This window comes from Poecilia mexicana, unplaced genomic scaffold (genome assembly GCF_051168715.1).
Source record: "Poecilia mexicana isolate PSO_F unplaced genomic scaffold, ASM5116871v1 scaffold_10, whole genome shotgun sequence".
Lineage (NCBI taxonomy): Eukaryota > Metazoa > Chordata > Actinopteri > Cyprinodontiformes > Poeciliidae > Poecilia > Poecilia mexicana.
Window position 1 is genome coordinate 26,898,217 of NW_028263379.1, and position 21,315 is coordinate 26,919,531.

General features: G+C 44.7%; 1 protein-coding gene across 1 annotated transcript in view; it reads left to right on the top strand.

Moving 5' to 3' along the window:
• Window positions 1-21,315, top strand: part of tenm2a (teneurin transmembrane protein 2a) — a 328,161-nt gene that overhangs the window by 277,066 nt on the left and 29,780 nt on the right. Inside the window, exons 7-13 of the mRNA XM_088009751.1 lie at window positions 4,590-4,712; window positions 8,033-8,238; window positions 9,759-9,954; window positions 11,902-12,003; window positions 12,456-12,650; window positions 15,337-15,537; window positions 17,385-17,570. Of these exons, the coding sequence (XP_087865877.1) occupies window positions 4,590-4,712; window positions 8,033-8,238; window positions 9,759-9,954; window positions 11,902-12,003; window positions 12,456-12,650; window positions 15,337-15,537; window positions 17,385-17,570 (1,209 nt within the window). The remainder of the gene's footprint in view (window positions 1-4,589; window positions 4,713-8,032; window positions 8,239-9,758; window positions 9,955-11,901; window positions 12,004-12,455; window positions 12,651-15,336; window positions 15,538-17,384; window positions 17,571-21,315) is intronic.

Below are 21,315 nucleotides of genomic sequence, written 5' to 3' on the forward strand. Positions count from 1 at the left end.
GGTGAGCTGGATTTGTGTCATCCTCTGATCTGTTACAGGATGAAAAAAGCCGGTAATTCCTTTCTTGGTCATCCACGGGGGAGGAAGCTGTGCCTTCATCTCTGCTTCGCATCTTCGCCGCATCATCTCTGGTTTTCTCTCTTTTTTTTTCCTTCTTTTCCAAGAATTCTCCACCACTAACCTCTCTGCCAGCGCACGATCTGCCACCTCCTCCCTCCCTCATCCGTACCATCATCTGTCTTCTCTCTTTTTTTTTTCTTTTTTTTTGTCACAGGACCCTGTGTGCCATAGCTTGGTTTTTTTTCTTTCAAATTCTGCCTTCTGCGGATGATACAGGCAAGCACTTTGCCTTCCTGAATTATGAATCGGAAAAACATTAAAAAAAAAAAACTCTCCATGAAGTAGCTGATCTATTTTTAATCCAACACGTTTGCTTGTTATACCTGCTGCTCAGTGATCTGCCCCCGTATGCCTGTGTGTACACATGTGGGTTTTTTTTGTTTTGTTTTTTTGTGTTCATCTGTTGAGTTGAATACATGAAGAAGGCAGAGCTTAAAAAGAGAAACTCTTGCTAAGACGGTCTGAATCCCCTGTTCTCCCTGTCTCCGTCAGTGGGATTTGAACTGAGATGGGCTTTATTGGCGCTGCACTTAATAAATGCAGCTGGAAAACAGTAATTATAGCAATTACAACCAGCAAGAAAAATGCTTAAAATGACAAAGCTAAATACATCAGTTTCTGCAGGTTTTTTTTCTTAAATTATGCTCAGACGTGTTGCTGTAACCATGGAGGTGGAGGATGGTCTTTCTTGTGTCTTGCTGCAAAGAAACCTGTTGACGGAGTTTGGAGCTTTTGTCACGGAGGAGTAAGTGTGCCACCTGTTGGTCAACCTTCTTCTTCTTCCTCTGCTGCTGCTGCTTCCTTCCCAAAGCAAACAACAAGAGCAGCAGTCCAAAGAACTGCGTGGCTTCCAAACCTCGATGGGATTCATGGGAGATTTTACGTGAGAAACAGAAAGTGGCAGATAATTTTGAAGTCCAAGAAAAACGATAAATGGTTTTTGATGTTCTTCTTTTTTTTCGTTTTTTCACGAACGAAAAGCTTAAAAGTGTGGCACGGTGAGACAATACTTTGTGGAACCACCCTTGTCTCAAGCAGCTTTGCAAAACTTGAGACTGAAACTTTGACCTTTTCTTCCCTGCGTCCCTGCTTAAGGTCCGTCAAAGTTTTATGGGCTGAAAAACTAATTTTTTTTGACTAGATTTACATTGTGGACTTTGACTAGACCATCCAAGCGCACGCTGTGGCTTTGGCTGTATATCTGTAGAGCTGTATAAACAAGGAACCTCGTCTCGGTGCTGTAGGATTTTACTGTCTTTATCTCCATCCGTCTTCCCATCAATATCCTCCACAATGCATGATGCTGCCACCACCGTGTTTTATGGCGAGGATGATCTCTGCCACTGATGTGCAGTTTTTGTTTTTCTGCATGTAGATAAATTCTGGTCTCGTCTGACGAGATCACCTTCCTGAACATGCTAGCCTTGCCTCTTTTATGGCCTGTGGCAAACTGCTAGCATAACTTTTAGACTTATTTATTTTTTTAAAACGGCTCTCTTCTTGGCACGCTTCCATAAAGACCGGACAAAAAGTTTTCCCGTCGCGATTCTCTAATGTAAGTCATGCATTTCTGCATCTGATTAATCATCCCTTTGTCTGGCTTATCGGTTCATGTGGACTGCCGTGTCAGTTCTCTGTTAGATGTCTAAAGCTTGTGTTTGTTTTCTAACTCTAAACTAATTCTCCAGCTTTCATCCCTGACTGTTTCCAAATTGTCCTGGAGGTATGAATGTCTGCAAGGCTCTGAAAGAGGAATAAAAAAAATATCAGTTTTTTTTTTTTTTTTGGAAAATACATGTGTATCCATAGCGTCGCCGAGACATAAACCAGACGAACACACACACACACACACACACACACACACACACACACACACAAACTGAGCTAACCGCAGTGCTGTCGGCCTGTTGTGTTCTTGGAGGTGACCTAGAATGAGAACGGCGTCACAATAGATTCACAATTGCTTACTGTCTCCAACTGATTCAATAGGCAATCTTTCTATCGACGGCTCTCTGTGATACCATCTTTGTGTGTGTGTGTGTGTATGTGTGCGTGTGTGTGCGTGTGTGTGTGTGTGTGTGCGTGCGTGCGTGCGTGCGTGCGTGTGTGCGCATGCGTGTGTGTGTGTTATCTATAAGGAAGGACAGGGCAAAGATAAGAAGAAAAGGGGGGAATTCAATGAAAAAAAGATGGAAAGGAAAGAAGGCTGGTGCGATTAAAAAGGAGAGGTCAAAGTTCGGATATGAGAGAACAGAGACAGGGGGCGCCCTCGCCTCACGCTCTCTGTTTCTTGTTTTCTATCCAAGCCCACCCCTCCACCACCAACCCCTCCAATCTCCCAGCACTCCATAAAAAAAAAAAAAAAAAAAAAAGAGCTGACAGTGTAGGCCGGGAAGCAGCCAAGGTGTCAGCGCTTTCCTTTGACCGGGAAGCAGGGGAGGGGAGAGAAGTGGAGAGAGGGTGATGAAACACACAAAAACGGAGGAAACAAAAAAACACTGAACCGAGAGAGAGAGAGGAGAGGAGAAAGAAAGAAAGGAGTTTTTCCCCCCGTAGCAAATCCCGAATCCGCATCCCTGCCTCCTGAAACTTTTACGCTCCTCCCGGTGTGTGCAAACCCTCGGCAAGTGCAGATAGGATTTTGACAAGACGGAAATTGATTCCCGGGCTCCAGATGCAGGTGTTGTGAGTCTGCTCCCATCCCGAGAAGAGGCACGGTATCGCCTTCGTAATGCATCCTAACGCCGCCGTGCGTTCACGTCTCTATATGCCCTCCGAGTCCACTTCACAGGACTCGCAGAGCTGGAAGGTGCCTTTTAATGTTAAGTCACTTTCAAACAATGCATCTCAATCAACCGAGCTTTGGAGATCAAAACAGTCATTCATAAAAGAAAAGAAACACACCTCTCACTGAGGATATTATCGAACTAGTAAAGCGACAGAATGCTTGGCGTTTTTTCCTTTTTTCCCCCTCGCTCATCTTGTATTTATGGTGGGAGGAGACATTTTGCAGGGTTTGTGGGGAGCGATGAGGGAAGAGACATGGGGAGAGTAAAGAGCTGACAAAGTGAAGAGCGAACCCACTCGAGGAGCCTCGTGCCACCAGCACACACAATAACACAGCAGAGGACAAAGGGAGAGGAGAATGTAGAGGAGAGCCATGGAGTGTTCCCTTCAGAGAGGAATCTGTCACTCGCTCTCTGCGAGACGGTGCAAAAGGGTTCCAAAATAAAAAAAAAAAGAAGAATGCAACAGACGCCGAAGGACGCTCTGGGAGAGAGTGAGAAAGAGCGAGGCTGAGGCAGGGAAGGAACTCGACAGAAAGGAGACGTTTGAGATTCCTTAATTGCGTGATCTCTACAGACTCGGCTCCTGCGTTCCGCCGTGTTTCATTAACTGCGGTGTGTGTGTGTGTGAGTGAGTGTGTGTATGTGAGTGTGTGTGCGCGCTGCGAAACGTGTTGCACCGTCACACACAGGTGCCTCTCCATAAGTCGGACAAATTTATTGATTTTAGTCTTTTAAATAAATCGAAAATAAATTGACTTGTTAACGCGAAGCGATAAAACTTGAGGGTTTTGTTTTGTTAATTTTCATATTTATGGCTCGCAGCGAACAAAATCCCGGAATATAGCTTCTCATAAAATTAGAATATTACATAAGACCAATAAAAAAGGGGGAAAAAATGCTGTGATGTGATGTGACGTTATGCCAAAGAAGCTGGCTCTTTATATAGAGCTACATCCAAGAATGGAAAGTTAAGTGGAAGGAAAAAATGTGCACAACTAACAGAGACAGCTGGAGTCTTGAGAGAGCTATGAAGTAAAGCCGATTGAAGTGCTTGAAGTAGATTCATAAGGTGCAGCTGGACGCAGGGCACAACTGGACTCGGAGTGTCTACCTGGACCAGTGGCTGTGTTTTAAAAGTCCCACTTATTGGATAAATGTCATCATCAAATGTCAGTCCAGGACATCTTAGAGATCACGCTTCCCTCTACTATCAACCATTATGGACATACTGATTTCATATCCCAACATAACTTCCAAGTATTGAATGCAAACTGTACAGTACATGGAGATACTTCTCACTTTGCTTACATTTCTGTTATCAAAATCCTTTTTCTTTTTATTTTTCCTGATCATTCTTATGTAATGTTCCAATTTTCCAGGAAGCTGAATTCTGGGTTTTCATTTAGCTGTAAGCCACAGTCATCAAAATTCACAGCGGCCAAAGCTCGAAACGTAGCAGCCTGTGTGAAATGAGTGGATGTAATAACCGAGTTTCCCCACCTTTTCGAGCTGAATTCCTGAAATAAATGCACCTTTTGATGGCATCCTCAGTCACGTTGGCAAAGAAGGTTGTTCTGCTGATGAGCTTTATCGTTTGTTGCCAGCCCTCCTCCAGGCCTCCTCTCCGGCCTCGCTCACATGTTTCTCTGCTTCTCCTCCCCTCCGTGTCTCTGTGTGCAGCGATCAACTTGCTGGGTCTGACGTGGCAGCTGAAGCCCTCTGACGGCCCTCTGTTAAACAACGGACTGGGAGCCGGTCTGCCTGTCAACAGTGACGTGGCCACACTGCCCTCTGGAGGCAGAGGTATGAACTGTCAGCTGCACACCCGACACCAACGAGGAGCACGGTAGCAGAAGGCGGGGGGGAGGGGGGGAAGGATGGAGATAATTATTTTCCTCCATTCTTTTCCTTTTGTTGTTGTTGTTGCAATATTTTCAATGTGCTACATTAATTACTAAACATGTGCACTGCTCTCTTGTGAGGAGCTCAAATCGGTCCTATGCATAGCAGTCCTCTTCAAGAATCATACTTCGACCCATTTTTAAAAAAAAACATGGCTCCATCTTCTGCATGAATAAACTGGCTTGAGCCTGTATTTGACTACATTTTCACTCCAGTTTGAAACGAGCGAAATATAGACGGGGAGTTGCAGGGGGGAGGGTACCTCTAAAAGCCGTATTTGCTCGGTAACACACAATTCGATAGATTTTTCTTTTTTTTTTTTTTTTTTTCCCACTCAAACACAGCCGCATCTGAAATATTGATGCGGCCGGTGACGCAGCACTGGATGCATCGTCCTGTTTTAAACACAGCGAGTTTGTGTCGAGCCCAGTTTATCTTTTCACTCGGCGGAGAGGTAAAAACTACCCTCTCTCACCTACTCTCTCTTTAAAGGGCCCCATGCGGCTTCCTATCTGTTCTTCTCTCGCTTTGCTCGGTGTGGCTCTGAAGCGCGCGCGCGTGCGCGGCGTGTGCTGCAGACGTGTTCAGGGGGGGCTTCTTGCTCTGTGTCTGTACAGTCGGCATTAATGAGCGGACTGTCGTGCTCCGTTCCCCAGCCATCTAGGCCAGATGCTGCTGCTGCTGCTGTTGTTGTTGTTCTATACTCGCTGCTGCTTTTATTTCTTCACACACGCACACTTGCTCTCGCGCTCCGTCTTTTTCTGGCTGCACTCTGACACTCCTCCGTTAGATGGCTGACCTGATTGCAGGATGCCGCGTGTGTTTTTCGGCACACTCTGAAGTCTTGGCACTGAGGTTCTGTCAGCCCTCTATCATTTCAGCCCAGACGGCGAAGTCAACGGTCCTGCAGGCTTTCAGGAAAAAGTTGTATGTTGAGCCCAGATGCAGAAGATTGCACGGGGAAAGCTGAGAATCCAAAGATCAAAAGTGCTGCTGATCCTGCATAACAAGCATAAAGAAAAGCCAAAGTGTGATGGAAAAAGTACTTTTGCCCTCCTACAGATTTCTTCTAACTTGAGTAAATAAAATAAAAAAAATGTTTTCAATTGATGAGTTGTAATAAGAGGCTTTGAGTCTTTAATATCACAGGCCTTTGAACCCTCCCATGATGCCATTTTGTCTTTGCTGACCTTGAATCATGAACACTGACCCCGAAATGAGGCAAGTAGACATACTGTGCTGTAGATCTTTGTTCTTGGTTCTTTGGTGAAGTTGTTGATGGGCTCCTTGATAATTCGACTGCTCCTGGGAAGGTTCACCATATTTCCTCCATTTTGTGGATAATGGCTGTCAATGTAGTTTTCTGGAGTCAGTCAGCCTTAGAGATGAAACTAAGTCTTTCCAGACGGACTTCGTTTCTCGTCTTTTCTTCGGAGCAGGAAGTGCTGCTGTGTGAGGTTCTGTTCCCTGCTTCATGTTGTCACTAAGGTTCTGTTGAAGTATATATTTTTTCTTATTAAACTAGCCTGGGTTTAGCTAGTAATCCTGAGCCAAAGTAGGTGGTTGATCACCGTTAATCCATGATTTAGAGGATTTGCTTTTGATGGTTCGAAAATTTCTTTGTAATCACTTCAATACTTCAAATTGTCTTTTATAAATTTTAAAATTGGTTTCACCCAAAACACTTCAGTGTGTGAAAAAAAAGCAAAAACGGAAGAACTCTGTAACACAGCACTGCAATTTAAAAAGAAATCAGACATCAGCATAAAATAGTTTTATTTCATTATTTTAGGTACAAAAGTAATGAAATAGTGGTAGGTACTGCTCACTAAGATGCTGAGAGACTTCTGCTGCTTTGAACGACTTCAGGGTTTTCCGGTTGTTTTGCTTGGGGAGGTTTCTGCCATTCATCCTTCAAAAGGCTTATGATGCTTCTTTCATATGCGTTGCTCCTTTAAAGGGCTTTCCATACATTCCTGACGATATTCAGGTCTTGCGACGCTGAGGGACAGTTGCGAATCATTCCTCCTATGACCTGTTGAGAGAGACTGTTGAGGATTTCAAGTGTGCTTTTGAGCAATATCCTTTTATGCTGGTGTTTTCACAGCAGGGAAGTTTTCAGTAGTAACACTGCAATAGAGGACAAAAGTCGCAGGAGTTAAAAGATGAATAACGTTCCTGTTCATAAGCAAACTAGCACTATGGACGTGTGGCGCAGCTAGCTGCAGCAGGATGTTAGAAAAGTAGCAGATAATATTTGATTTAATGCTGCATACGAAAGACTTGAGCAATGCAACCATATAGGAAGTTAACATATCTGGTGTTTTTTGTGTGAAACACACTCCTACAGCTGTCATCCTACTTGCATGCTAGCATAAGCCGTGTTTGCCAACAACATTTCTGGGAAATTTTGACTTGTTTTTCTTTTACACGAGACTCGGAGAGTCAAAAGTGACAGAATAAAAGCTTTTTGTGTGATATGTTGAATTTTTCATATTCTGTCATCCTACAACCTCAGGCGTTGTGGAGAATTTAAGTGATGGACCAACACAGAGTATCGGTTAACAGTGAAGGAGAAAATAATGCCTGATTTGCTAAATTTCTTTTTACAAACAAATGCGTAGAAAAGTGTGGAATCCGCTTCTTTTTAGATCTTCATAAAGAGAAGAAGCCAAGATGATACTGAATATAATGTTGTGAACACAACACACATCATGCTGTTGGAATGCTGGTCAGTTTTTGTTTTGTTTTTTTCTTTATAAGACAGATGGAGCAGAATTGAACCTCACAGCTGTACCATGACTCTGAATATGCACCCATAATCTTCCAGTGGAATTAGTGCTATTTTTTTAATCAATATTAAGAAATTACTGCATTAAAACAACTCATATATTGTGCTGAAAAGACACTTTTACATTAGTTTTGTCTTATTTCACTTGAACTGGAAGCTGGACCAGAAATACTTGGTGAGATTCTGTGTTTTTGCAGTGTGGAAAAAACTCAAGATATGAAAAACGGGCATTTTTATTACCATTACTCAAGTACTAAAAACATTCTGTCTCTACCTTGTACTCTATGTTTTAGATCAGCTTTTCTTCACTAAAGAACGGTGTCTCCATAAACTCTATTATCACACATTACACCAGCCGTCCATTAAATTGCGCTTGTCATGACAGATGAAACAACCCTGTTGGTTTTTTGTCGTCCTCTCTCCCGCTCAGGTCCGTGGGCAGGCAGAAACAGCAGCATAGACACCGGGAACATCGAGGTGGGCAGGCGGGTGACCCAGGACGTCCCCCCTGGAGTGTTTTGGAGATCCCTCCTCTATCTCAGCCAGCCGCAGTTCCTCAAGTTCAACATCTCCCTCGGGAAGGACGCCCTCTTCGGAGTTTACATCCGCAAGGGCCTGCCCCCCTCGCACGCGCAGGTACGATCCGCTCGATCGAACTCATCCTGAGCACCTTTCAGGGAACACAACTGTTCCTATTCCTCGCTACGCAGACTTCACGGTGGGACTCCTGAGGGTGTTGAGCTTGGGAATAAATGTTCATTAAAAACATTTTTTGTTGCATTTGCCGTTTAAAAACATTAGTTATGAACTCCGAAAGCTAAATAATTTAGAGAAAAGATTTGCACTTAATTAGGTTTCACAGTAATGCAACTTCAACTGTCTCTTGTTAATTAGTGGCTGCTCATTTCCAAATAGATTTTATAGAATAGGGATAATTTCCCTCGGTTAACTGCTTGACTGCCTGACATCGCTTAAGTTTGAGTCCATTGTGCTGAAGTAAGAACAGTTTTCCAGAGAGAACAAGGCCGCGCGTCGTACCGAGTTTTCTCCTTTCCTCTAACGCGACTGAAACACCTTGTATGTAGTTTAGGCTTCCATCATTACAGCATGTAACACGTTTGTATCATGCCCACCAAGCAGCTGGCCTGTTAAACTGTAACGAATGAAACGAGCAGGTGGCTCAGCGCTTTTTCTTTTTTTTTTTTTTTTTTTTTGATGAATCAGTTGACCAAACAGAGCAGATTGGGATTTGGGAGAAAATGTCCTTAAATAACATGGATTAAAACACACCAAACAAAGGTGGGAAAATCAAAACACAGTCAGTGTATGCTGAATGTTTCTAAGCATGATTGTAATGAGTATTTAGTGTCTTAAGTTTCTTCAGTTAGTATAAATCCAGATTAGTTGGTTCTGAAAGCTGAAGTTTAAAGCTGCTCTAAATGACTAAAGAGGAGTTTACCGTCCTAAATCGATACCGGTTTCAAAGACGTCATAGCAGTAAACGCAAATGCTAATGTATAACGCTTTAAGCTGTCCTTATTTTTGCATTGATCGGTCATTGGAGGCAGTGCGTCTCCAATTATCTTCCTACGTTAAATACAAATCGAGAGGGGAACACATAAAGCGCATCCTGTCAGACAAACTCTGATAGATACGTTCGGCGATGTAAAAATCAATCAATTAGTCTCCAGTTAGAGCGCTTTTATATCTAACAGCTTCACTGACGGAAAATCCTTTTCATGTTCCGCTTTCGGGACGCGTTTCACGCGGGAAGATCATTAGTGGCACGTCTCCTCCAACTTCCATTCCCAATATAAATAATCCTCGGTTTTTATGTAAATCATAGCTTAAAGAAAATGTGACAAAAGGTCTCAGAATAGCGCTTAAACAAACGGCTTTGACACTGGAACTGTTTGAGGATAATAGAAGTCCGCTTTGGTGTTAGCCCTTTCTAAGCCCCTAAGCGTTTGACTTCAGCCTCTGAGAGTGCCTAATTTGGATTCCTGCTAAACGAAGACACCAAAAAAACAAGTTAATCTACTTCACATGAGTTACTTACCGCTCATAACCTTTTATCAAATCACAAAAAAAACGCTCACAAAACAGATTTTGCTTGAACCGAACGTAACCGTCCGTCAACGAAAACCTCTTCGCAGTACGACTACATGGAACGCCTCGACGGGAAGGAGAAGTGGAGCGTGGTGGAGTCCCCGCGGGAGAGGAGGAGCATCCAGACCGTGGTCCTGAACGAGGCGGTGTTTGTCCAGTACCTGGACGCCGGCGCCTGGCACCTGGCCTTCTACAACGACGGCCGGGAGAGAGAGTCGGTCTCCTTCAGCACAAACGTCATGGGTGAGATAAAGAGAGGGAGAGAGAGAGAGTCGACGTCTTACTGCTGTGGGCAGAGGGGTGGAGGGAGGGCGGTGGGGAAATGTCGCAATGTAGCGCAGCTGTTTGGGAGCTGAAACGTGACTAACAGTCACAATTTAGGAGATAGCTTTAATACCAGTGACACTGCAATGCCTGAATGACTTCACACATTTCGAGTGTGTAAAAACACTCACCAGCAGCAGCATGTTGCAAAATGCTGCCAAAGCTATAGACCTGCAGTAGCATTGCTACGTAGGATGGACCACTTAGTGAGTTGGAGAGATTTTTTTTTTGCCAAGAAAACATACTCTAACAAACATATGCATTCAGGAAAAAAATAAAGACACCCACAGATGTTTGGTTATAAGATATTAATCTCCTCGTTCGCTATTAGGCTCGCTGGTGATGAACCGTATCGTCCGATCAGCCGGTGCAACGTGAAAAGACAATATGAAACTGTGCAAAGTGAACGAATTTGGTTTCAGAGCTTGCAGAATGATTTCATATGTGCAGGGAGCCATGAGTGTGAGAACAAGGGGGGCAGATAGACTGAAAGAATCCTTCACTGTCAATATAAAGGAGAGAGAGCGAGAGCGAGAGCTCTCTGCTGCAGGAGTGTAGTGGAAAGATGAAGAGGTAGAGAGGTGGAGAGGTGGCAGGGATGGAATTAGAGCAAGTAGTAAGAATGGGAGATGGGGGGGAAGACGTAATGGCAGGGGGGAGAACCTGAATGCAGTGAAGTGGACTGGAGGGAGGAGGGGCTTTGGAGTGGCGTGAAGGAGAGGGTGGCATTAGGGTAAGAGGAAGACAAGGGGTTCACATTTAGGGGGGAAAAAAGACTTGGGACACAGAGGAGGGGAAGCGTGGAAAGGCTGAGTACTCGTATTTGTTGGAGGAGTGCGAACTGGAAAAAAAAATGGAGAGGAAGAAGAGACGGATGAAAGTCCAAAACACCCTCTTCGTGATTACCATCGACTCTGCGACTTCCCATCAAAACGGTTCTCCTCCCGTAAAGTGTGTTAAGAGGCACTGAAAGGCGGTGGAGAGCAGCTGGAGTCGTGTGTGACGCACCGCGGCTTCCGAGTCCGGCTGACTCTGCCCTTCAGTGCCAAACGGCCAAACCTGGACGAAGCATTAATGAACCAAATCCAGACAGGAGTCAGGGATGAACGCAGCAGGAAAGGCAAGGCCAGAATGGAGAGAAAACAAACCACTTCTTTTTTCTTCTTCTTCTTCTTCTTGTTACAAGTTAGAAAAAAAGAAATTGCATGTAGGAAGCATTTTTTTCACCACAAGAACTTCCCCTGGGAAGCACACCAAGCTGACGCCCCAACGCGTTCATCTCCAAGTGAGGAAGTGGAGTCCTTACAAATTCATATAATAAGACTGAAATTAACCAGACTTATGTCAGTGGACAGTGGCCAGGGACGAGCAGTTAAGTGACGAGAAATGATTTTTGCCTCCTCTGAGTCGGTTCCAAACACTTTCCGACAAAGTATCTTTTGGGACAAACTTTTTAGCATCCTCGATTGGACGAGCGAATCAAGACGCGTCTGACTCTCGAACCTGTCTGTGTCGGTCTTCTCACAATCAAAGGGACGCTCCACAGTTGTTTTGATGCGGCCTGCGGTAGCCGAGGTGAAGGGTTCGTGGAGGTCGCCTCTAGAAAATGATTCGAAGTGTATTCTCGCCATACACTGACGAGAGGCAGAGAAGTGGAGTGGGGTGGGGGGGAGGCGGCGCGTGGAGTCCTGGCGGAGTGTGTTTGCTTTTGATGTCTGTGCAACATGGTGACTCGGAGCGCCTTCGGTTTTGTAGTGCGCTGAAGAATGAATGGTGCCAATGATTTAATGAAATGCTTTGATGCTTGGCATCAAACTCCCTGAACCCTCCCCTCTTTCTTTCCGTCTCACTCCGTCTCCCTCACAGATTCGGTGCAAGAGTGCCCGCGCAATTGCCATGGCAACGGAGAGTGCAACTCGGGCGTGTGCCACTGCTTCCCCGGATTCCACGGCATGGACTGCTCCAAAGGTATTAGTTGTGTACAAATCCCGTCAGGGAAGATCTTGTCATTTCCGCCGCCTAATTAGATGTGAAGACACATCCTCGGTCTCCGTGCGAGCGCCGAGAGAGGATTAAGAGCAGCAACATGGCGCATGGCCTTAGGTGAAGCTCAGACAAGATGACTGATGATGAATGGCAGCTCCCCGAGCTAACGACTCCCCGGCTCTGCGCTCACCTGGGATAGACAGCTCTGATGAATAGTTTAGTTACCTCTACTTGTAATTACTCTTTATGTCATTGGCGCTCTCCGCCCCCTTTAACCACTCTATTCGCTCTCCTGCCTGCTTGGGTGTGGATTTGCCCCACAAATCAACAACAGAAAAGGCTTGCTAATTGTCTCTTTCTTTCCTCATATGCATGGTTTAATCTTTCCTCCTCCTTCTCCTCCTTCTTCTTCATTTTCTCTTCTTCTCCTCCAGCTGCTTGCCCGGTGCTGTGCAGCGGCAACGGCCAATACGACAAGGGTTCCTGTGTGTGTTACAGTGGCTGGAAGGGACCCGAGTGCGACATCCCCGTCACGCAATGCATAGACCCTCTTTGCAGCGGCCATGGCACCTGCACCGATGGAAACTGTGTGTGCTCCATCGGCTACAAGGGGCCGAACTGTGCAGAGGGTGAGGGTGGGCACTTTGTCTTCTAACGTGCATAATCTGTTTGAAAGTTTTAAAAGGAACATGGATGTTTCAAATATTTTTGAAAATGAAAATATGTCTCGTAGCAGTATTTCACAGATAATAGGTCCCTAATCTGTGTCCAGATTTAGGGTCTGCATCCCTCAAAGGCTTCGTTTGAAGACTGATTACACAACGGCGATGTAAATGCGGCCCAACAATTTATCACCCGTTTGAAGGAAGGTTCTGGTGTACGCTTGGACAAGGTGTCCGCGCATCCTTGAAAGCCTTGTGAAGTCGTGTATCTAAAATTAAGGCCTTCGAAGGTCTTAGATTCGTTTCTTTGAAATGTAAATTAATCTCAAATACGACAGTCACGGGTCTTAAATTTTGTGGCGGCATTACTATTTAGTCTCATGCTTTATGCAGTTTTTTATTTTATTTTCCTTGGGGAAATTTTTCTCAGGCAAAAGTCTGAGTCATGTGCAGACATCTTCTCCAGACTGTTGAGGCCACTGGTAGCAAACTGCTAATATGCCCTTGCTGGCTAGATAGCAAGTTCTTTTGCATCTATCATAGATGTGGTAAGTACAGAGTTAACACCAGTTGGTTGGATGACATTAGTCTTTGAAATTGGTTCACCTCTGTTGCCAACCATATGAAGCTATTAGCAGTCAGTGCAAAAAATCTTAGCATGGGGGTTCAGGTTGCTTTGCAAACTATGTGATTTTCTGCTGGTAATTTCCTGATGAAGTTCTTAAATTTCATTCGTCATGGACTTAAAAAGTCTTACATTTGAGTTATTGAAACCTATTTGAAGACTTTTCTATCCCAAGATTCATTGTGAGCAGAACGGGAGTTTAGTTTTAAATACAAGTATATTCAAATCTGCAAAAATTAAGAGCTTAAGAAGTTGTGTTGTTAGGCTTTTGTCATCTGCAAAGGCATGTTTTTAGTATAACGTTGTAAAGACTTAATTTAATTATTGCAATTGTTTATTTAATTAAATAAACTTCAAGAAGTAGTAAAAAAAAATCAGCAAGATTTCGAGCTCCATTTTTACCGGCATTTGTTAACCTCTGTTACAGTTGCTAGGTGACAGGAAATATAAGGAGGGCAATTAATCAGAAGGCCAGATCATCCACTTTCATAGCCGCTCGACAAAGGACCCGACCTACATCGACCTTCGAAGGACCCAATGGTGTAGTCGGGTTTGCGTTGATGACATCACAACCGTTGAGCCAATCAGGTGTTATTAGCAAAGCATTAGCAAATAACACATTTTTGACAGACTCTGAAGCAGCAACGTTGCAAATTAACGTCTGAGCAACAATCTATAACACAGAAAATAAGAGCCACGAGGCGTTATCTGCATCTAAAGTGAGCAGAAAAGCTTTGCTGCTAACTTCAAGTTCAACCAGTGACCCCTTCTAACTAAAGATAGTCTGCAAATTACAGCATAATCTTGTGCTGAGCAAGTGTTCGTTCCTGCTATTCGTAAAGATGAAGTATGACACCGCAGCTGAACACATCAGAGGTTTTATTAAGAGCTGAACTCGCTTCTATTGATCCTTGTTAAGACGGATCTGCATGGCACATTCTCCATCATCGGAGGCAAAGGAGAGGGATGAGAAAGGCGAGTTGGTGCGGCGAAAGGTGAATATCTAAGAAGTGAGAGAAAAAAGTGAGTTTTTGAGGTTGAAGATGAAGAGAAGAGGAAACAAAGGGCAAAAAAAAAGAAGTCAAATGACAAAAGAAGTCAAAAGAAACCTTAGAGGGCCCGAGAACAAGGTCAGCGATTTCACTGCGTCTTCTTCATCCATCCAACCTCACCCCTCCTCCTCCTCTCATATCTGATATTCATCACGGCAGAGTCCCTCAAACAATTTACCTGAAGTGCCGGCGACATGAAAATCGATAACTGTGATCCGCCGTTTCTGCCGGGCAAACAGAAATGGAGAGGCCGGAGGTTATGTGCAGGCGTGTGCTTTTATTAATTTGTGTACAAAAAAAATAAATAAATAAATAAAAAAAAGGGTGCAGCCGGGTCAGCTATGCCCGAGGTGAGAGAGAGAGAGAAAGACTGAGAGGGGATGGGGGTGCGTCACACACGACAAGACAAGGAGGGGAGAGAAATGGTAAAAGAAAAAGTGTGACCGGGACAGAGCAGTGACAGCCGGCCCGGAGAGGGGTGGGTGGGCGCTGTGCCGAGAGGAGGTAATTTGTCAAATTGGTTTTCACTCACTGCTCAAACTCACAGCTGCCCGTCAACCTGGCAGACTGACAGTGTCACATTTTCCCCCGTGTACTGCCACACACACACACACACACACACACACACAGTCAGAAATGCATCCTCTCTGAATAATGTCAGGGTTGTTTGGGGGGTTTTTCCACAGAGGAAGATTCTCCCTCCCCTGCTCCCATTATACTTTTAGCTGTTTTTTACTGTGCGCCTTAATTGCTTTATTAAAACATCTGCTGATGTTTTCCTTCATTTTTATAATCCTCTTTTGCGTCTCACCAATTAAATTCTCGCCTTGTTCAAGCCTTTTCTTTGATAACTCATTTTACTATCTGCCCTGGTGTGCGATTTCGCAGCTTGTCTCAGTTTCCCTTCATCTGTTTGTTCCCTTCTTTTTTTTTCTTCTTTCAACTCCATCGTAACTTTTTGGCTTTTTTAATGCAGTGGATTGCCTGGACCCGACGTGTTCCAACAACGGCATCTGCGTGAACGGAGAGTGCCACTGCAAGCCGGGGTGGGGAGGGCTCCACTGCGAACTGCCCAGGGCCCAGTGCCCGGACCAGTGCCACGGCCACGGCGCCTTCATCCCAGACACCGGCTTGTGCAGCTGCGACCCCAACTGGATGGGGCCCGACTGCTCCATGGGTGAGTAGGAGCCGCCGCAGCAGCAGCAGGAGCACCGAACGGCTGAAAGAGACGAACGCTCCGAGCGAAGACTGACGGGTCAGGGTTTTTAGGAAACCGCCTACTCAGTCCCAACGTCTCGATTCTCTTTTTTTTTTTTTTTTTCCCATTCCCAGGGTACTTGACTATTAGTTAGTCATTTTATACCATGCTGTTCTGGTTTTCAAATTGGGCTTGGATGCAGTCCACTGAAATTAAAACATGCTGCGAAATAGAAATCAGCAACTGTTACAACGATCAAGCCAAGTTGGAGCATGTTGGAACACAATGTGGGAAGTTTTTTTTTTTTCACTGACAGTAACAGTATGGAGACGGGGGATCTTTGTGTTATTAATACGGTGCCGTTCCAAATCTTAAAGTATGGAAGGAAATTAACTTGTGCAAAACTTTTAAATCACTACTTTAAAGTGGGGGAAGTGAAGATTTTTTTCTTAGACTTGTCCAGTGCAGTATGTGTTTGCTTTGTGATTCGTCTGTGCCCCACCTCTATTTTTTGTCTGAACACCCAAAATAAGATGCAACCAATTGTTTGCAGGACTTTCTTGATCACTACACAGAGCCCACCTGTGGGTAACTGCGTCACAGTAAACATATTCTGACTGTGAAACATGGCGGTGGCAGCATCATGTTGTGGGGATGTTTTTCTTCACCAGCTGTAAAAGAGTTGAGACTGAAGTAGAGGTTCACCCTCCAGCAATGCATTGACCCAAATCACCCAGCTATAGGCTTGACGGAGTTACGCCGTTGTGATGACGTGCTGAAGGCGGAGTGTCAGAAAGAGCAGGTGCTTCTTAAAGAGACAGAGGCCCAATTTCAAGATGTCAAATTGCGATGTCAAGCTTGTTTCAAGTGAGGTTTGACATATAGAGCATTTTTATAACACAGTTACGTAATCGTGCTATGCAATGGCACTATGAGCATTCAAAGTAGATAACACTGTCCCTTTAAGAACATATGGAAATATTTGAAATTCTGATCCAGTTTAAGCGATAAGCTTAAGCAAAGCTAGCAGAGACAAACCTCAAACTACTGCAGTAAATAAACAGCTGGATTTTATTTAAGGTAACGGAGTACAGTGGGCTAACTACAAATGCATGCCACACTTTTCAGATTTATATATACATAATATGTAATTATTGTGTTTGTCACACAATACACACACTATAGATTCCTTTTTTTTTTTTTGAAACAGCCACATTTCTCTCTCAATAAAAGCCAGCGGTAAACGCTTCCACTGAAACAGATGCCGCTGCCTCCTCCTCGGCGGCAGCGCGAGAACGTCGCTCGCTTCTTACAAGCAGAGCTCCCGACGTTCGTCACGAGCAAAACTGCTTAACTTTAATACAGACAACAGTGTCTGCCACCGCGGGACTCCTCCGCAGACGTGTATCAAAACGTCTGCTCACCAGGGGGTCCCGAGCTCACAGACGGAATCGTCTCATCTCACCGCACACACCGCCGCTGCCTGCGACGCCGCAGACAAAAGGCTTGGAACGTAAAACGTTATCTTAAAGATGTCGTCGCCAACTTTGACTAAAGATGCAGGACGGGAGATTGAAACAGCAGCTAATTTGGCTCATTTTTTAGTCTTTTTCAAACAATTTTAGGGTTCTTGTTCATTGCAAAACAGAAGAAAGGGAGAACTTAAATTTGGGTTCGGTGACCGCCGTCTCAAAGGGTGTCAATTCCAGCTCTGCTCTGGGTAGCCAAAAAGACTCAAATAAAATTACAAAAGAAAATAAAAATACGCAAAATGCAATCTGAAAAGTTGTGCGTGTGCGACCCAGATTTGTCTCATCCACTTGCAGAGGTTTGCTCGGTCGACTGCGGGACCCACGGCGTGTGCATGGGCGGGGCGTGTCGCTGCGAGGAAGGCTGGACCGGGGCCGGCTGCGACCAGCGCGTCTGCAACCCGCTCTGCATCAAACACGGGACCTGCAAGGACGGCAAGTGCCAGTGCCACCAGGGCTGGAACGGCGAGCACTGCACCATCGGTAGGTGTTTCCTGTACCTCCTCACCCCGAGCGCGTATGTGCGTGTGTGTGTGTGTTTTTGTTTTGTTATTTTGTTTTTTGGTGTGTGTCGACACCGTGGGTGAACACAGAAAACATCCAGTCAGACTGAAGTGGCAGCTTCCTTATTATTTTTATTTATTTATTTTTTTCCTTCCATTTTGTTAGATGGATTTGGAAATGAGAGGTGGAGGCGCAAGCAAAAGCTACAGGGAATTCAAGGAGAGGGCTGATGTAGAGAGGGGCGGGTGAAACGAAGCGGAGAGGAATAAACTTCTGAGGAGTGAGGGTGGGAGGATTACAAAAGAGCAGGGTTTAGTTGTTTATAGTCTGCCTCTCAACTGCACACCCAGGAGTTTTAGTTCTTCTATGGCCTTTGAAACACCAAAGTTGTGTTATGAAAGGCAAAACTCTGCAACATACTGTGATCAAAAAATAACTCAGATTCTCCGTGTGGGTACGTGTGTGTGTGTGTGTGTGTGTGCAAAGTCATCGTAGAGTGTGTGCGTGTGTGCGTGTGCGTGTGTGTGTTTTTTGTCAGTCAATCACTGTCTCATATTGACATCAATGTCACTTTGGATGGATGACTGCCAGATCCCTTTGATTCCTTCACACTACTCCGAGACACAAAGTCTCCTTTCCCCTGTCACCAGAGGCGCTGTGATTGCAGCCCGCCAAACAAACACCAAAACACACACCTACATACACGCACGCACGCCCCAGCACATACATATGCACGGGGGAATAGCGGTTTATGATCTCCCCGTTTCCACCCCACCCACCCCCCCATCAGAAAGTAGGGCAGCTTTGACTGCAGCATCAGCCTGAGATGAAAGAGTTGTCAGGCCTCAGCTTGAGCGCAAAAAAGCACACTTCACCAGCACCAGACATCCTCAGTGTTAGCTTATCGCAGCCTGCCTGTTCTGTATTTCAGCTCTGCATGATGTTGCTTGCATTTATTTTAAAATTAAAAGCAAAAAAAAAAGACAACATACTCTCCCTCCGACATTTACCTTCTGCACGTTTTCTCCCACTGCAGACCATGGGAGCATGGTTGACAAAGCAGGTACCGTATCTGACTCTGGTGTTTCTGTTTCTTAGCCTGTGGTGGTAGAAGCTAGCTGCTGCATTGGCCTGGCTTGGCTCCGTAGACTCTGTGGTGCTTTTCTGTCCGTGGTAGACCAGAGGTGCCTGCCTCAATGACGACTCCCCTCCGTGCGGTGCACTACCCCTCTCCCACCCCTCTTTTGTTTTCTCGCAGTGCACTGCAGCAGGGTCCAAGCTGTCATTGAGCCCTTCGTGTGTCGTGGGGTGACCGTAGAGCCCTGGTGTGGTGGTCCCGAAAGTGCCGAGGGGGCTGTGCCGTGGGTGTGTGGTTGTGCATGCGTGTGTGGGGCGTGTGTTCCCCCCCGGTACGGGTGCGTCTCATTACGTTGGGGTGTCGTTAAAAAGGCAATTCATTTCAGTAATTCAATTCAAAACGTGAACCTCAGATGTTGTATGGATTCATTACACGCAGGGTGATATAGTTTTAGTGTTCATTTCATTTCAACTTGATAGTTTTGGCTTATAGCTAATAAAACCCCCCAAAATTCAGCTTCTGTAGAAATTATATGAGTCGAATAATAAAGACTTTGTGGAAATGTTGTTTTACGGCCTCAACAGTCATTGGGAAGACTGCTTGACCTACACAGGTACGAAACCAAAGGTTATTGCTAAGGAAGCCAGCTGTTCACATGCTGCTCAATCCAATGGGAAGTGAAATGGAAAGAAAAAGTTTGAACATGCAGTAGGGATAGGTGCAGCTTTGAAGGAACTGAAATAAAGCCCATTCAAGAGTTTGTGGGAGATTCAAACATCTGGACTGCAGTTGCAATAATCGAATCAGTCAATCTATCGAGTTTATTTGTGTAGCATACCTCATCAATACAGCATTTCAAAGTGCTTTACATTGTAAAAGCATTAAAAAAAGCATCATGAACACAACATATATATCAAATTATGATCTATACACAAGTGTCATCATTAAAATCATTACATGTCAAATATGTTGGTTAATGTTCCATTTGTCTTGGTTCAAAAGTAACTCTAAACAGGTGAGTTTTTAGTCTTAGTTTAAGTTTTCTGGAAGTTTGTTCCAGATTTAATGTGCCTAGAAGCTGAATGCTGCTTCTACCATATTTGCTTCTGATTCGAGAGCACATGCAGAAGTATCTAGAACATCTGGTGCCACTGAAGCCTTCCTTTTGTCGAGCCACGTCTGAACCAGATGCAGGATCAGAAACATCTTACCAGGGGCTAAAGAGTGAAAGGGATTGAACTGTTGCTCAGTGATCCAAAGTTCTCTTCTCAGATAAAAGCAAAATTTGCATTTCATTTGGAAAATCAAGGCTTGTCAGCTGTGGGAAGCATGAATGCTCTAAAAGACCCTGGCAGGTGGCTGCACTGACTTATGTTGGTCCATCTACTATTGGGCCAATCAACACCAGCCCCTCAAATCATTACTGACAGTGGGGATGTCGCATTGGACCTCAAGCAGCTCAAATGCTGTGCTTCCCGTTTAATTCCACCTGGAAAGATTAGACCTCCGAGCAACAGTTTAGTTCTTTTCCTTCCTTTGCTAAGCTTTGACACTTCTTATGTCGTCTCTACTTTGGGATTGACTTAACACAAGGAGCTGAACATTTATGGCCCAAGTCCTTGTTACTTTGGTGTGTGGTGACTCTTGAAGCACACTCTACACCCGATGAATCTAACCCAAACTTTTAAATGGGCACATTTTTTCCTTCCACAAAACTTTCCCATAATGAGCTGGGCTGCAGCACGTGGCCAACTTCTTTAGCGACAATATTTGGTTCTAACGTTCTGCCTGAGAGAATCAATTATTTGGGGGCAACTATTAAATCCCTGTGTAGGCCAAAAAGTTTTCTTTAAAGGTCTTCTTTTCTAAAGAGAGTATTATTAGCTATGAGCCGTAATTATCAAAATAAGCTGAAATACACAGTGGAAATGTATGAGGTTTACATTCTGAATTAAATTAGTGACGTAAATAAACTCTTCAATGATATTCAGACGTATTGAGACTCATCTGTGTGTCCAGTGTGAAACCCTGAACAAACCAAGCACCAAACACTCAGCTATTCCAGCCATGTATCACATAAACACAAGAGCTTCACACATAAGGAGAAAACGATCAAAGTCGTGGCGAACTTTGGAGGTAATTGGTAAATTTCATAGGCCACTGATGCAAGGCGTTAACGTGGTGTCAAAAAAAAAAACACTGCAGAGCTGTTAAGTATGTGTGTGTGTGTGTGTGTGTGTTTACATTTTGAGTATTTGTGGCAGCGGCCGTGGTGGAGCGGCTACTAAATTCATCCCACTTGCATGTGTGTCGGCTCGCATCGTTGGCATTAATTCCAGCCCTTCGATCTGTTTCATCAAGCCAGGTCGAAGCAAGAAAAACCGCAGGTTACGTAGTCCGTCAGATCACACGCAGGGACACTCAGAGCAACAGCTTAAGGTCAAGAAATCGAGGCAAACAGAGAAGACTGCGAGTCCAGGGTGACTTTTCTCGCACTCTCTCAGCGAGAATGCTTATTAGATAGCCCCGCAGCTGAACCTCCGTCAGGTTGCGCAGAGCGGCACAGATTGCCTGACAGCTCAGGTCCCTGGAGCAACGTTGAGAGTGTCCTCTCAACCCTCTGCACTTAATGGAACAGCTCTCATT